At 37.7% G+C, this 17,324-nt stretch overlaps 1 protein-coding gene across 3 annotated transcripts in view; it reads right to left on the reverse strand.

Annotated features, from left to right (window-relative positions):
* ZCCHC7 (zinc finger CCHC-type containing 7) overlaps window positions 1-17,324 on the reverse strand; it is a 158,955-nt gene that overhangs the window by 3,425 nt on the left and 138,206 nt on the right. For all 3 annotated transcript variants that reach the window (XM_050943112.1, XM_050943111.1, XM_050943110.1), the window contains one exon: window positions 10,315-10,410. In XM_050943112.1, the coding sequence (XP_050799069.1) occupies window positions 10,315-10,410 (96 nt within the window). The remainder of the gene's footprint in view (window positions 1-10,314; window positions 10,411-17,324) is intronic.

Below are 17,324 nucleotides of genomic sequence, written 5' to 3' on the forward strand. Positions count from 1 at the left end.
CTTTTCTGAAGTCCCCAGCAGATGCTGAGCAGCTTTCTTTCAAAGACTTTGGTACTGCCAACTCTACAATCCCTTCTTCCTATGCGACCTCATTCTTCCTCCTATACACTTTAGATCTACAACACACTAGAAATGTCTTCAGCAAGGATTTCCTTGGTCTTTGGGCCAAGATTAAATGAGGCATTATATCCCGAACTGGCAGCAGTGGACTTGGCAGCTGAATGCATTTTTAAAATTTCTAACTACTCTGGTTCCTATTCAGACAAAGAACTTGGCTGAAGTAAAGCTAAGGTTCAGAGAACACTTCAGTAACTTAAGAGTAAAAATACTTATTAGCACATTGCAGTTAGAAACACCCCCCCCCCAAAAAAAAAAAAAAAAAAACACATTAAAAATCAGGGAAGTTAAAAGATCAAACGTCCAAGAACCCCAAACACTCGAAAATATCCAAATTCACAATTAAGGAACTCAAACCACCCTTATTCTGCCATCTAAGTGATCTCATCTTCCAACCCTCCTTTCGTTATTCCTTTTGATAGATACTTTGCAAGTTGTGTTGGTCTTGGATCAGGGCCTTTGTATCAGGTCTTCAGGAAGTCTGCAGTCTATATCTTAAGCTTTCAATGTTATTAATGATCTGTTAAGGTTAAAATTTGCCCCCATACCCAACTTAAATCCCACTCAAGACTTGTGCTGGCCCTCTGCACAGCTAGCTGACAAAATATGCCAAAATGTTTCATCTTTGACTTTTTCTCTTTTTCCATTGAACAAATCAGAACACTAATACTGTCAAATATGCAGCAAAAGTCTAAAAAGCATAGTGTGTAGATATGACGTATCAACACTGATATCTCTGATATCCTTCCCCTCACCCTCACGATATTATCTTTGTGATATGTTCCCTGAAAGTTTGCAAACCTTGACACTATGTACAAGCATGAAAACTGACTAACAGGCAGGAGCTGGTGAACAAAGTGACCAACACAAAAAGCTCTCAGACTTTAGGGTTATGTGATCTCAGTTATGTGGGCTCTATCTCGAAGGACATTTAAAACGGTAGCTAGGGAAGCTTAGCCTTACTGCATTCAGTGCTCATGCAAATGGAAGGCAGTTTGGAAAGAAAAGCGTGCGGCAGTGAGAATGAAGATTAGACTAGTGTAAAAGTTTACTGGTCTACACTAAGCTGTTAGGTCAACCTAGTTATGTCGCTCAGGGGATGTGAAAAATCCACACGCCTGAGCAGTGTAGTTAAGATGACCTATCCTCAGGTGTAGCCAGTGCTAGGCTGATGAAAGGGTTCTTCCGTGAGCCCAGCCACCCCGCCTCTCAGGGAGGTAGATTACCTACATCGACAGGAGAATCATTCCCATCAGGATAGGTACTGTCTACACTGAAACACCACGGCACTGTTGTAGCATTTCAAATGTAGACAAGCCCTAAGACATATCGCTGTACGTGGTTGTAACAGTCTCAGATCAAGAGGTAAAGTAGGGAGTTATTTTAAGTGTAGTGCTATTATTGCATAGATTTACCAAGAAGAAATCTTGCCAAACCAGCTGGATTTCCTTCTTTGACAGGGTAACTGGTTTGGTGGATGAGGGAATGCAGTGGACATCATATACCTGGACTTCAGCATGGCTTCTGACACAGTCCCACAAGATATTCTGATGAGTAAGCTGAAGAAATACGGTCTCAGCAGAACTACCATTAAGCGGATACATCATTGGTTAAACAACCAGTCACTATTAATGAAATGAAGTCAGATTGGAAAGAGGTCTCGAGTGGGGTTCCACAGAGCTCTGTTCTGGATCCGGTATTATTTAACATCTTTATTATAGGGCTGTCAATTAATTACAGTTAACTCACACAATTAACTCAAAAAAATTAATCACGATTAATTGCACTATTAAACAATAGAATATCAATTGAAATTTATTAAATATTTTCTGATGCTTTTCTACATTTTCAAATATATTTATTTCGATTATAATACAAAATACAAAGTGTACAGTGCTCATTTTGTATTATTTTTATTACAAATATTTGCACTGTAAAAATGATAAAAAATAGTATTTTTCAATTCACCTCATACAAGTAGTGTGTGCAATCTCTCTATCATGAAAGTACAACTTACAAACATAGATTTTTTTTGTTACCTAATTGCTCTAAAAACCAACACAATGTAAAACTTTAGAACCTACAAGTCCATTCAGTCCTCCTCCTTGTTCAGCCAATCGCTAAGAGAAACAAGTTTGTTTACATTTACAGGAGATGCTGCTGCCTACTTCTTATTTACAATGTCACCTGAAAGTGAGAACAGGCTTTTGCAAGGCACTTTTGTAGCTGGTGTTCGAAGGTATTTACATGCCAGATATGCTAAACATTCACATGCCCCTTCATGCTTCAGCATGAAGGGGCATTATCAGCATGGAAGCATATCCACCATTCCAGAGGATATGCTTCCATGCTGATAATGCTCATTAAAAAATAGTGTGTTAATTAAATGTGTGACTGAACTCCTTGGGGGAGAACTGTATGTCTTCGTCTCTGTTCTACCCACATTCTGCCATATATTTCATGTTATAGCAGTCTTGGATGATGACCCGGCACACTGACGTTTTAAGAACACTTTCACAGCAGATTTGACAAAACACAAAGAAGGTACCAATGTGAGATTTTTAAAAATAGCAACAGCACTCAACCCAAAGTTTAAGATTCAGAAGTGCCTTCCAAAATCTGAGAGGGACGAGGTGTGGAGCATGCTTTCAGAAGTCTTAAAAGAGCAACACTCAGATGCGGAAACTACAGAACTCAAACCACCAAAAAAGAAAATCAACCTTCTGCTGATGGCCTGTGACTCAGATGATGAAAATGAACATGCATCAATCCAGACTACTTTGGATTGTTATCAAGCAGAACCCATCATCAGCATGGACGCATGTCCTCTGGAATGGTGCTTGAAGCATGAAGGGACATGTGAATCTTTAGCGCACCTGGCATGTAAATATCTTGTGACGCGAGGTACAACAGTGTCATCATGCATGTGCCTGTTCTCAATTTCAGGTGACATTGTAAACAAGAAGCAGGAAGCATTATCCCCTGCAAATTGCAGCCAAGTTTGTTTGAGCGATTAGCTGAAGTAGGACTGAGTGGACTTGTAGGCATGTTTTATTTTTCAATGCAGTTATTTTTTTTTCATAATTCTACATTTATAAGTTCAACTTTCATGATAAAGAGATTGCACTACAGTACTTGTATGAGGTGAATTGAAAAATACTATTTCTTTTGTTTTTTACAGTGCAAATATTTGTATTAAAAATAAATATAAAGTGAGCACTGTACACTTTGTATTCTGTGTTATAATTGAAATAGATATATTTGAAAATGCAGAAAACATCCAAAAATATTTAAATAGATGGTATTCCATTATTATTAAATAACGTGATTAATCGCGATTAATTTTTTTAATCGCATGACAGGCCTACTTTATTAATGACATAGATTTAGGAATACAGAGCCTACTGATCGAATGTGCAGATGACACAAAGCTAGGGGAGGGGGCTGCCAACACTTTGGAGGCTAGAGCTAAAATTCCAAAGGGTCTTGATAAATTGGAGAATTGGCCTATAGATAACAAAATGAATTTCAGTAAAGACAGATGTAAGGTGCTACATTTAGGGACGAAAAATCAAATGCACAAATACAGACGGGGGAAAACTGGCTTGGCAGCAGTGCTGCTGAGAAGGATCTAGGAGTTGTGGTAGATCACAGCCTCAACATGAGTCAGCAATGGGATGCTGTTGCAAACAAAGCAAATGCAATGTCAGGTTGCATTAACAGAGTCATAGGAGATGATAGTACCGCTCTACTCAGTGCTGGTTAGGCCTCACCTGGAGTAGTGCCCCAGTTTTAGTTACCAACATATAGAAAGGCTGCAGAGAAACTGGAAAGTATCCAGAGGCAAGTGTCAAAGATGTTCAAAGGGATGGAATGCAAGCCAGATGAGCAAAGGCTGAAGGAACTGGGTATGTTTGGTTTGGAAAAGAGGAGATTAAGGGGGTGGGACATGATAACGGTTTTCATATACTTGAAAGGCTGCCACAAAAAAAGATGGAGAAAAGTTGTCAAGAGACGATGGGTTCAAACTACAGCATAGAAGGTTTAGATTAAATCTCAGGGAAAACTTCCGAACTGTAAGAACAGTAGGGCAAAGGAAGGGACTGCAGCTGCTCCTTCACAGAACGTTTTCCAAAGGAGGCTGGATAGGATGGTCTGTCTTGGATGGTTTAGACACAACAAATCCTGCATCTTGGCAGGGGGTTAGACTACATGTCCACTGTGGTCCCTTCTAACTCTGTGGTTCTAGGATTCTATTACACAATAGGAATATCCAGGAAAGAGATGCATATTGGACCACAAGATTTCCATTCCAGGTCAAGCACTGATTTTTGGCACAATACATTTAGCAAGCTGTTTCCAGCAGTAATCAGTACCTGACATGTCAAGATCGTAACCCTCCTGCCAAACTCCTCAAAACACATATTAGCAGAATAAATATGGGGGCAAGGCGCTGCAGAATGGCTAATGAACTGGTTACTGCTGAAAAAGATCAAGAGGAGGAAACTGAAGTATTTTTTCAGCTATCTTTAAATAGGCCACTTGAAGGGAGTATGATGGGACAGACAGCAAAGACAAGAGAAATGCCTACAAACAAATCAGAACTACTTCTGAATTTTTCTACAGAATTCTAAAACAGTTTTCTTTTTTGAGACTGGGGGAGACATGTCCCCCAACCACAGAGCTGCTGGATAAGGACTCCAATATGGCTGTTCTCCAACAGAAATTTGTAGGTCTCAGAATCAATCTACTCCCTTTTCTGGCATGCAATATATATTGTTGCAATTTGTAATCTGTGTCTAACTACTGATAATTACAAATCCCAAACTTTTTCCTATTCTGGCCTCCAACATGGTGCTTTTACCACTTATTAGCTTCTTCTGAATATTGAAAAGTGCAAGGCAGCCCCTGAGAAAAGAGGATAAAGGACTCCTTATCATGTTAAGCAACTAATGCTCCTCCTCTTCCTATGAGGTCTGTTTGATACAATGCCTGTATGATGAAATGCTAAAACAAGTAGGAAAAAAAAAATCTTTTAAATCTGAGTGGCATGAGCCAGTCATCCTAATGCAATAATTCAATGTAAAACTAAGTGGTTTGAGTCTCTATAAAGCACTGGATTCTGCTCTTTGCATAATCCCAGCTCTCACATGCCCCGATTCCAGTTGCACCACTCAGGTATAAAGAGACAGAGAAGCATAACTGCATCTTTAGTACATAAAAACACTTCAAAGATGCATATTATACACTTGGCCAAGGTTTAAGATGAGAGAACCCTAGGAAGAGAGTAAGTGAAAGAAAACATTAAGCCAAAAAATCGCCAAATATTTACTCAAAAGCAGCGGTGATTCTGTTTTAGACAAGTAATGCAAAGACACAGTTATCTTCTTTGATGGCTGTGAAACACACTCCCTCAGGTCTGTTCTGAGATGCTGCACCAAGCCTAGGGCTTGTGTGGCAGACAGATGGCCCTTTCGTTAGTTTTCATGTTGTTACTACATTGACAGTAAAGCCCTAGTGGATGAAATGCACATGTCTCCAAAACCAGCACTGGTTCTTCCTCTTAACTTCCTCTTAACTTCACATTGAATAATCATCTCAACAGTGTACAGCAGGCACTCTCCCACACCCTTCTCTTTCAAATATACTGCCACACACTTTGTACCATTAAATACTCTGGGGGCATTTTTCAGCACTAGAGGTAACCCACATAGGACTGAAAGCACAGCCTGCTACTAACCCAATCGAGGTATTTTCTATTTGATTGACATATTTGGATGTGAATGCAAGGCACATCTGCAGACACTACCCAGTTCCTTAGTTTTGTTACATGCAAAACTTGCTGCAAAATCTGAATAATGCAATGGGTTGTCACTGATTAATGTGGGAAGTTGTTACACTTAATGGTGAGACCCTTAAAAATTAGTCCTCGTTATGCCTGTTCCAATGGATGGCTTGGATGTATAGATTGTAATGAAATGGAGCATTCTTGGAAGCGACAGTTAAAAAAAAAATGTAAACAGATAATATGGTAACTTAAGTCTATGGCAATTGTAACCTCAAGGCATTCATGCTGTATTAAGTATATGTCCAAGTATTTCCACATCTAAAAACAATGGAGGAAGTGTGTTGGCCTACGATGATCTTATAGATGGAAATGGTCCTGTTAACTCTAGCAATTAACTACCTTTTTGCTGTTGCTTCAGTTTTTGGGAATGGTGAAAGTCTAGTGAAACCCTAAATTTCTAGCAAGTACTGAGTATTTCAGATTTCATCAACTGGAGTAAGAGGTAGCTTAAAATATGATGGGTGATTGTGAAAAACGTTGGCTGAGACGGTTCTTTACAAAACCCTAATCTGAGCCGTCTCTCTCCTTAGTCACCTTGGTACACTTCAGCTTTAAAGGAAAGGAGCACTCTGCCGTGTGTCATTTACTTCTTGGGGTTTGGAAACAGCAAATTAAGGAAAACTATGCAGATCTAGTTATTTTGGCATTCCTGCAGCCTTTTTCTGTTCTAAAGACAGATTTTTTAAACCCAGGCAGAGATGTCCATTGCTTAGAACCCTGAGTTGAGAGCGGCAATGGTTTTTGTACTTACTTTATGAACCAGCTCTCTTTGTTGTGGGATTTGTAGATTTGAACTCTATCTACTGACTACATGTGTCTAGGTGCAACACTACCAAGATGTCTGCAAGGGCCACTATCCCTACTTTCAGCCACTTCTGAGCTGGAATTTTTACAATAGAGCAACTTAAGCCAAAGCGTGAATGACACACTCTTTAATTACAAAGGACTGAATTCTTAACTGCTCTGCTGATGCACAAGGCTGCAAACACAATACCCTTCGGCTGAGTTGGGGGCAAAATGTGTGGAAAACTATGCACGGGGATTCCACACCCTTACAATTGCCACAGAATTCACTTTTGCAGCAATCTTTCACAGGGAAATATGATTGCGGGTATATGTGTTACCCACAATGGGGTCAAGACGAGTGGGTAAAAAAACACAGAATGCATCCTCATGGCTCAGACCCTGCTAAATGGCTGCTAGTCTCCCATACACCTTGTTGCAGTTGGCTGTGGGTTGTCTACATGTGTTCAGGTCCTATAACAAGTCACAACTGAAGATTCCTTCTCAGAGTCCCACCTTGTTTGAACTCTATTTTAAGTGAACTAAGTCCTTTTCTTTGGGTTTTGCTAGCTTGCAGGACTGTGTCCCATGGAAGTTTACTCCTGCCAGGTGTTAGCTCTGTTTGTGGAATGGTAAAACTATCCTAGGTTTTGGGGTGTTCTATCAAGCTTTAAACAAAGGTAATAGATTCACAGATTATCAAGTCTGCGGGGACCACTGAGATATTCTCTGTTCCTGCCTAACAAAGGTCATAGGTCTTCCTGAATTAATTTCTGTTTGAACTAGAGCATCTTATTTACTAAAAACATCCAATCCCAATTTAAAAGTTTCCAGTGATGGAAAATCCAGCACGGACCTTGGTAAATTGTTCCAATGGATAATTACTCACACTGTTGAAAATTTGTGCCTTAATTCTAATCTGAAATGGTCTAGCTTCAACTTCCAGCCATTGGATCTTGTTATATCTTTGACAATTTAAAGAGTGCCATTTTAATTATGTATCATTCTAATTTCTTACTCAAAATGTTATTTGATGCCAAGTCAAACATCTTACAGAAGTCTATTGCATCAACACTATTACCTTTATCAGCCAAATTTGCAATCTCATCAGAAAAGGTATCAAGTTAATTTGACAAGATCTATTTGTAATAAAACCATGCTGATTGGCATTAATTATATCACTCTTCTTTAATTCTTTATTAATCAAGTCCCACATTCATTATTTTGCCTGGAATCAATGTCAGGCAGGTAGCTCGATAATTACCTGGATCACCCTGCTTACTCTTTTTAAAATTTTAGCTATCATTTTAGTCCTCTGGAACATCCACAGTGTTCCAAGATTTATTGAAAATCAACATTAATAGTTGAGATAGCTCCTTGGCCAGCTCTTTTAATACTCTTGGTTGCAAGTCAGTAGCCAGTTCTGCTAAGTTAAAAATGTCTAGCTTTAGTAGCTGCAGTTTAACAGCATCCTTAATTGCTGTTGGAAAGGAAATTATTTCATCATCATTATCTGATATGAATCTTTTATAAATATGTTTCGAACACTTCCATCTTTTATGCTTTATTATTGACAATTCTACCATTTCCATCTAATAATGGACCAATAACATTGTTAGTATTCATTTTGTTCCTAATATTCTTAAAAAACTACTTCTCTTTGTCCTGAATTCCGCTGGGCATAATTTTGTTCTTGTGTCCTTTTACTTCCCTTATCAATTTTCTACAATTCCCAATTTTCTGATTTACACATTGATTACTATTAATTTTCATTTCCTTGTTTACAGTGTTTTATTTTTTCACTTCCCCTCTAAGCCAGGTTATTTTTTTTAACCACTGTGGTCTTCTCTCTTGATTGTGACTTTTTGGGCATCAAGAACATTTTAACACTTCCGAATTATCATTCATGTTTTCTGTTTAAATTTTTTCTCCCAAATGTTTCGGCTCATAAGTATTTTCAACTTTGTGATATAAGCTCTTTTAAAGCACCAAGCATATATATATATGACTGGTTTGGACTTTATTCTGTTTATAGATAACAAATGTGACCAATAATTTCAACATTTCCTTTGTAGAAGGTTCTGATAATTAAAGTCTGAAATCCTAGATTGAGCAATGACAGAACAAACTATAGGAATAAATGTTGGTGTGTCATACTATCAGCAGATTTATCATTACTTCTTAAAGCAGATGACTTGCACCTTAGATCTATCATTAGGCAGACCGCTTTGTACCATCTGAGAACTACTGCCAAGCTTGTGACTGCTGCTCAATATGAATGACATAGGGCTGATGACTAATGCTCATATTTTATATAGACTGGATTATTGCAGCTGCCCATTTTCTGGGGTCCCTCCCCACTCCCAAGGACACACTTTATCCAAAGTGTAGCAGATTTCCTAACAGGTACATGTTTGTCACAATATAGCACTCCAATCTAGACATCTTTACACTGGCTCCAAGTAAAATTGTGCACCAATTTTAAAGTTCTTCATTTAACTTTTAAGTCTGCTGGGGGGTTGCCCTAATTAACCTGATTGACCTTTAACTGCCTTATGTCCCCAATACCATTTCATATGAGGACTGAAACTCCTTGAAAACAACATACCCTGTTCTGTTTGTGATGCTGAAAAACATGGCAAATGCTGTGCCTAAGTGGACATGTACAACAGTTAGGAGGGAAGGAAGGAGTGTTTGGGGGTCTGGGTGAATACTATCCATAGGCTTTAGAAAAGCATGAACCTAAAGCTTTCAAGACACTAGAAATGTGGATTTTCTATCAATACTGTTTCTCACTGTAAAATTTCCCCTTGACATATTTCACAGCAAAGTTAAGATGACAGCACCTGTTTTGTGTGTCTACAGGTGCAGAGCTCCACCTGTTGTGTAAGGATACTGACAATCAAAATATATATCAAGGAACTGATCATGTAAGGTGCTAAATGCCCTCATCTCCTGCAAAATTTGTTCCCTAATAAAGAAATTATATGAAACTCAATAAGAGACATTAAGTTACAGGTTAGAAACCATCCATTTTTTCTGTATGAAAACTGATGGTTAAATGGCCTGGAAAGTTGGCTGGGCAGGGGGAATTTCTAATCAGATGGGGCCCCTTCTATGATACTTTAATATATACCTATCCCAATGTCAGAACAATTGGGAGTACCAAATCCTGCCAATTTGAAATAGTCTGGCTGACTAAAGTGGAGAGACTGAATATTTCAACAATATTCCACCCCACGAGAACTTAAGGTTAAATCCTTAGAGCAACTATCCATTTCTTCCATATATATGCTCTCTCTCTGTAACACACACATGCATGCACACGTTTTTAAAAATTAGCCTAAGGTGTTTCTTCTTTTATCTGTTCCAGATCATTTTACAGTGGCGTGATCCAATTATTTTTAACAATGCTGCAAGATCACAAATATTTAATTACCGTTGTTCTGTCTACAGTGCTGGCATGAGTCTTTCAGCTCATTCCTCCAACCACACACCCTAGTTAAGATAAGCATATGTATAAGACGGATACATTTCACATTTAGCCAGAGACTACTGAGACTTACATATCCATAATGTCCTTTCTGGGAGCAGTTGTAGCAGTACACCAATGCAGAATGCTCAGAATACGAACTGGACTTCTTGATTGATCCTGGTCTGGTCTGCAATATGGAAAACAGGTGAGATTTAGGACTGGTGAATTCCAAATGCTGAATTACAATTAAAATAACCTTAACAAAACGTTGTCTAAATCAACAACGTTCCAGCTGCAAGCAAGAAGTTTGGAAAAAGGGGCAAGTTGCTCATGTTACTGTAATATTACAGAGCAAATTAAACCTTGATCACCAAAATCAAATGGGACAGGAAACTTCAATGTCAATTCCATAAAGCCATTTTATTTCGACTCTCAATACAGGAAAGCAGGCTGCTGATTTCTCTTTCTCTTTTTTGCAGATGTCTCACTATCCTCAGGGAACAACCAGGGCCATCAGATATTACATCCACCAGCTGTAATATGGGGAAGGTCTTCTGAGAGAGATACACAGTCTAAATCTACCACACTCATATTTCCTCTCAACCTCCACCTCCCCTACTCCCTCCCCTCAGTCACTGAACAGAATCTGCCAATGTCAATTTTCAAGTCAATCTAGTGGATCTGAATCTCCATCAAACACCAAATTAAATTATTGGGTTTAGCTGTTTGAAGTCAGAACAATTTTTTAATGCAAAGAAAGATTTGGAACACTAAACTGAACTCAATGGGTCAGGCAGCTTTATTTTTTAAATCCAGAGCCAATAAATAATAACTTTGCTCAGAGTACCACCACATATGTTTTCAAGGGTGTGCATGAGCACACATGTATATGTTCTAGGTTATAAACACACACTTATTCAATAGAAAACAATAAAACCTTTGTTCAATCAGAGTTGGCATATCTGCCAAGGAAGGGGGATGGAATAAAGGTTCTATGAAAACTGGTCAAAACAGAATCCAATTAACTTAAAGCTCCACATATTTTCCTTTATTATTAGTTCTAGTGCGATTTCAAAGAACTCACCAATATTTTTTTATTGCAAGGGATGCTTTTTTCTTTCAGACCTCTCATTGTGTTTACCTCCCATTAATACTTCTAATGCCACTGTATATTCTTTCTTTACAGAGGAATTATAGTGATGTTTGTAAAATAGATAGAAACTACAGGATTATTCCTTCATCATCTTTTATGCATCTGACCACATTTTTGTAGGACAGGACAAGCTTGTTTCACCACATTTTGAACCCACGTGGCTTTAAAAGCGCGCTTCAGATTCATCTAACTCAGTTCACATTTCATTTACTACACACTGTGAATAAAGAATCAGAGAAGGGATATGTCCAATGAAAAACAGTATAAACATGGAGCACACATCAGAGAGAATGAAAACCAGTGTTTGTGACAAAAGGAGCACAAAGACAAAAAGAGAAAATCTTACATAAAACAACAAATATATAGTCTGTCGCTCTCTGTAGATAAGATATAGAGCTAGCAATAATGTGTTCAGGCCATGCACTTGTGCCAGCCCAGCTTTTTAGATATTCTGTCTACTACATAGAACAGGCTAAAAAACCCTCCCCAGATTTAATTTACAGGGAAAAAAAACATTCATAAATTCGAACTGTTTTTGAACAGGTGGTGTGCAAAGCCTTCAACCCTAGTAGGTTTGGCCAGCTCCAGTTTTTGGATCCCATATCCTGCCACTCATGGGAAATAAAGTTCCATGGGTTCTAATACAGAGTTCCTTAGAAGCAGAAATACATTAAATAACCTGGATCCTTCTCCCTCCACCGTCATACAGAATTTTATGTGTATGAAATCCATTTACAAGGCTTATGTCAATTGACGCTCACATTGTGATGCGACCAAGAAACTGCAACAGGTCACTATCTCTGGTTACTGCAGTCACCACTTGTCTACTAGAGAGAACTCTTCATCTAGAATATCTGTGGAGTGTATCTGTCAAGGGAAGATCAACTGCATTGTATTACCAAATGACTCTATATTTCTATTACTGGTAAGCCTTAAAAGGGTTATATTTCAATTAGAGAAATTTAATTAAATGGTCTTACTCTTATAATTTGTGATGTATTTGGAATGTGAAATTGCAACTGTGACACATCAGAGACACATATATGTTAATCTCAAAGCATCTGTTACAGTGTTAGTGGGGTTTTACACCTTGAACTGTCAAATGGTGTTACACGGATTTAGCCAATAAAACAATTTAGACTACTGTTGTTGTATGTATTTAAAATCTCTATTAAAATTTACAGGAAGCTTAAAACAACATAACTTTCTTTTGAAAAAGAAAAATCAAGGTTTCTTCTTTCTTGAGATATGATTTAGTAAATAAACACCAGAATTAAGGATCAGAATGATACTGCTAGCATAGAATTTAGCATGTCTGCCAGTGATAATGCTAGTAATTTATATGACTAAATGAATAAATAAAAAGTACTTATAGACTCCTTCACTCTAATCCAGTAGTTAAATCTTACAGTTCAAGATAAAAGTAATCCTCCCAGCTCATAAATTATGTGTGTACTTCTGTAGTTTGTGTCTTTTCTTCTATGTAAAGATGGGTCAACACTAGCACTTGAAGTTCTTAGCAGTTACAGCCTCTGACAGCTCTCCTCAGAAGTTCATGTTCTGCTGATCTAACTGATAAACGTCTGGCTGTTAATCTGAACAACACTTTGAGCTGAAAACTTTAATTACTATGATAAATGTTATCTGCATGCTATCTTTTAACCAACTATAGTACACCATGCTACTAAGAAAAGAGGATGGCACTCTGAATAGGTCTTACTCACTAGAAAACAATTATACATCAGAACTCAGCGGTGGAAAGAGAGGGCTGTTAAGCTTTTCTTATTATACTGTACAAGGTCTAACAAGAATCCTTGAGAGTATTCACTGCATTAGGAATGTATGCTCATGTGACACGAAAAAAGCTCCATACAACATTCCCTTGTGTTTAGTAAACAGAAAAGGTCAGATTTAAGGAGACAAATTAAACCGAATACTTACAGTTCAGATTACAACTATACACATCTCTACGGCTTTCCAAAAGCCAAACACAAGGGGAACCTGTATGTTTTTAAGCCCTCTATTTTCTTATTATTTAAGGTTTTAAAGAGCATCTAAGGACTCCAATCCAATGGGTACAAAATAAAGCATTCATGAAAGTAGCTCCTCTATGTTATTTTTTTGTTACAAACATTTAAATAATCTATATTTGTAGGGTGATATCTAGGAGATTACTTCACTATCAATATATAGAAGTAATAACCTGGTAGATAGTATTACCTATGAAAGGTCCATCCCATCTGCTATTCTTGCTGAAAGCTTTTCATGCACCAGTAAACTCAGTAAATATCAGAAGATAAACCATAAGCCTACCACGCCACGGATTTACTCCTAATGTCTCCTCAAAGTGCAGCCCGATGCAACGATTACAAATGATTTTTCTTCTAATGTCATTTTACATAACCCTTTTTTCTGCATGAGTAGTTAGTACGGAATGAATGAATGAATGCCATTAAAACAGTTAATCATTATCTGGGACACTGGCCTTCCTCTCTTCTCAACCAGGAATCTCCATGACAAAGGCCAAGAGATCAAAATGCCAGGGCTGCCTCAGTGGCCTATTTCTGACAGTAATTTTTTATGCAAATTGGCCTGTTGGGCAGCTCCCTCTGTGACCTTGAGCTGCCCTTATCTAAACTGACTTTGATCCAATGAGGGTTTGCTTATATGAAGCTCATTACTACCCAGGATATGCAATCTGACTAAATCTCACTAATTAAAGAGAATCTTCCAGTCTCAGTTTTATATTAATGCATGTGTGTGATTACACACACAGAAACCAAACTACACTAGAATATGCTATGTGAATTAAACATTGGATTTTTGACAAGTTTATTCATTTCACAGTCAAGCACATAATGTCACTTTTAAAGGAAAATACAGTGCTTAACTGCATACTCCATAACTCAAATTTATACACACACATATATCCAACTTGAATAATGCATAGAACTGCAATGATTAAATAAAGTTTAGACCTGACACTTACAAAGTCCTTCCAAGCCACATTATTCTCTAATAAACTGCATGAAAACATAATTTAAGATATCGGATTCCCACTTGATTATCAGAGAGAACCCCATTCAAAGAACCAAGTCTACTATGATCCACAAATACCTAATGGAATGATTTTGACAGTTGAGTAAAATGTGAAAAGTTTCAATTGCCTATTAATAACTTTAGCTGAAACCAAGGTCACTGTCTTCTTACACAGATCAGTTTTTAACAGCCACCATTCTGCCTCTGTTTTAAGGCTAAAGCCTATTTTCCTGAGTACACCAAACAACATTGTAGGTAGAGTCCACTTTAGCACCCAACACACAAACTCTCTGGAAACTATCTATATAGCTTATCCTATATAACTGCCCACTGCAAGATTTCTTGTACCACCACTAAAGCATCTGGCTCTGGCCTCTGCTGGTCAAAAAATATTGGGACTAGATGGGATGATCCGGTATGGCAATTGTTATGTTTCCATCTCACTGGTAGATTCCATTTTCTGCTGCTATTTCTTACTTCATTCTACTGAGATAGTATTTTCTCTCTCTAGTGCTCAACAATTAAACTGCTAATTAATGAGAAAAAAACCTTCATCTAGGCAACACGGATGATCCTGCAGTCCTTACTCAGGCAAACCTCCCATCGAAGTCAATGGGTGTGTTCTGAATGAGGATTGCAGCTGTAGGCCCTAAATGTGCTACTCAAAAAGACAAGTAAGGAAATGTGAAACTGAGAGTGAAACTCACTCACATCAGTGCTGCTACGTCTGCTTTCTGAGACCAAGGCACGAGGGTCTGACTGTATCATGACATACTACAGATGTCACTACAATTGGGCGAAACGCGGCAAGGGAAGTGACACAACAACTGCATTACTGCAAAAGCATATTTCATTTCTCTTTAAAAACAGATCATAATCTATTTATACTTTAGTAGAAGCAATAGCAACTATAGCTCATTCCCCTGCATTCAAAACTGCCAGTAACAGCTAACATGTAATGTCGTAATTATACTAAGATTTTTTTTTAAACCATGTCATGTACCCAACAGACTTCCACTCCACTGGGTAATTCCTTAATTAGGCAGATTTTTGAAACGTGTATTATGTACACAACAGACCGGAACGTCGTCTTTAGAGTATTCCTAGTCTATCGCGCGATTGCATCATTAAGTCACACATGCTACGTAGTAAAAATCCTTATGAAAACTCATGAAAAAAAAATGTACAGAGCATGTTTAGTATGCAGGTGAAGTACATAACTTAAATATTTTGGCTTAAAAATCTCACAACCACCAAAGCAATTAGACTATTTTAGTGGACCAATTCCTTGTCAAATTTATTTCTTCCATTTTAGCCACTTTAAAACTGTACACATCCAAAAATTCGTTGTTCAAATCCACCAACCATTTTTTGTTTTAAATTGCACCTGGCTTGTGACCTCTTATTCACAAGGTATAACTTTGTAAATGAGTATATTTAGGTGTGTTTATAAACCTCAGAAAAATAGGCTACATAGCAGAAACAATGAAATAAGTGTTACTAAAGCAGAGTGAATTATGCAGTTACATTTTCTGTAAATGATACCTAGTAACAAACAAATCAATGACTAGATTTTTTTTTTAATTGGATAGTCTGGAAAAGCAAACACTTGCAAATAACCACAAGGAGAAATATAACTTGTTCAATCCACAATACAAGGGGTAACACAGGATAGTCTTCTCCAGAAGTAGACATTTATATAATGCATTTTAAATAGATGCAAACGGCAGCTACAATTCACTGTGTGAAAAAATGAAACCAAGAGACAAAAACTAGACAATTATACATATGAAAGAAATGAATGTAATCTTTTGATACTCTTACGAATAGGGAAAAGCACTAAAATATTAATTTAGGATGTCGCTTCTGTAAAATGGACAAAAAAAATCTTCAGTAAGTTCAGAACAATGAATATATGCAAGACAGTATGGATAACAGCAATTCACCCCCTGAATGCTCCAAAATCTTCCTGACTTAAAAAGCATCCCAATTTTCTCCAAAGGTGGTGGCATTTATTCACTGGTCCATGCCTAATTTTACATGGAATACAAAACGGTATTTAAATAGGGTGGTGCATTACATTTCAACTATTTCCTATGTAGCTCTCAATCTACAGACCTATCTTTCCTCTATTTTAATTTTAAAGTAAGTTAGCAAAGGCTTCCTTCTTAATCCCCAGAGACTACCTATACAGTGACACAAATGCACAAATTTATGACAGTAACATAAATGCTCCTCTGAAGTAATGTGCAACATTAAGTGAAATCGTTTCCTGGAAGATATTATAGGGATCTATATTTTATTTGCCATCTTAAACACATCTGGGTCTTTATGACCTTATTTTTAAAATGTATTTCCTTTTTATATTTCTTGGTGCAAATGGACTGCATAAATAAGCAATGTGCTATGAGGCTTCAGACTAGCCGATAAACCCTTTCAATTTTCATGCCAGCTTCTTCTTTTGTAATTCAAATCTGGCTGGAAACTGGCAGCTCTGAAAACTGAAACAAGCACTGCCACAAATACCTTGTAATGCTATCGACCTTGTCTGCCCATGCAGTGAGAAAGGGGGATGCATATGTGTCTGCAGTCACCCAGATAACACAACTCATTTTTTTGGGGGGGGGGGGGGGGGGGGGAGGGGAGGGGATAACAGAAGCCAGCCCCGGACTGTGCACCAAAAGCAGTCATTACCAGGCAAGCTGGAGAATAAGTCTCTTCAAAATACACAGTGCATTTAAAAACCATATACAGGGCTCAGCCACTGCTTTCATTACCAATTTTAATTTAGCTTCTTCAGTTTGCCAGCCAGATAAACTCTTTAGTGCTGTTTTTTAATCTATTTGCCACATTTTCTGTTTAAGATTATAGTAATATGGGGCAGGAGAAGGAATCACTCTTAGAGGAAA

The sequence above is a fragment of the Gopherus flavomarginatus genome, chromosome 3, assembly GCF_025201925.1.
Source record: "Gopherus flavomarginatus isolate rGopFla2 chromosome 3, rGopFla2.mat.asm, whole genome shotgun sequence".
In the NCBI taxonomy this organism is placed as follows: Eukaryota; Metazoa; Chordata; order Testudines; family Testudinidae; genus Gopherus; species Gopherus flavomarginatus.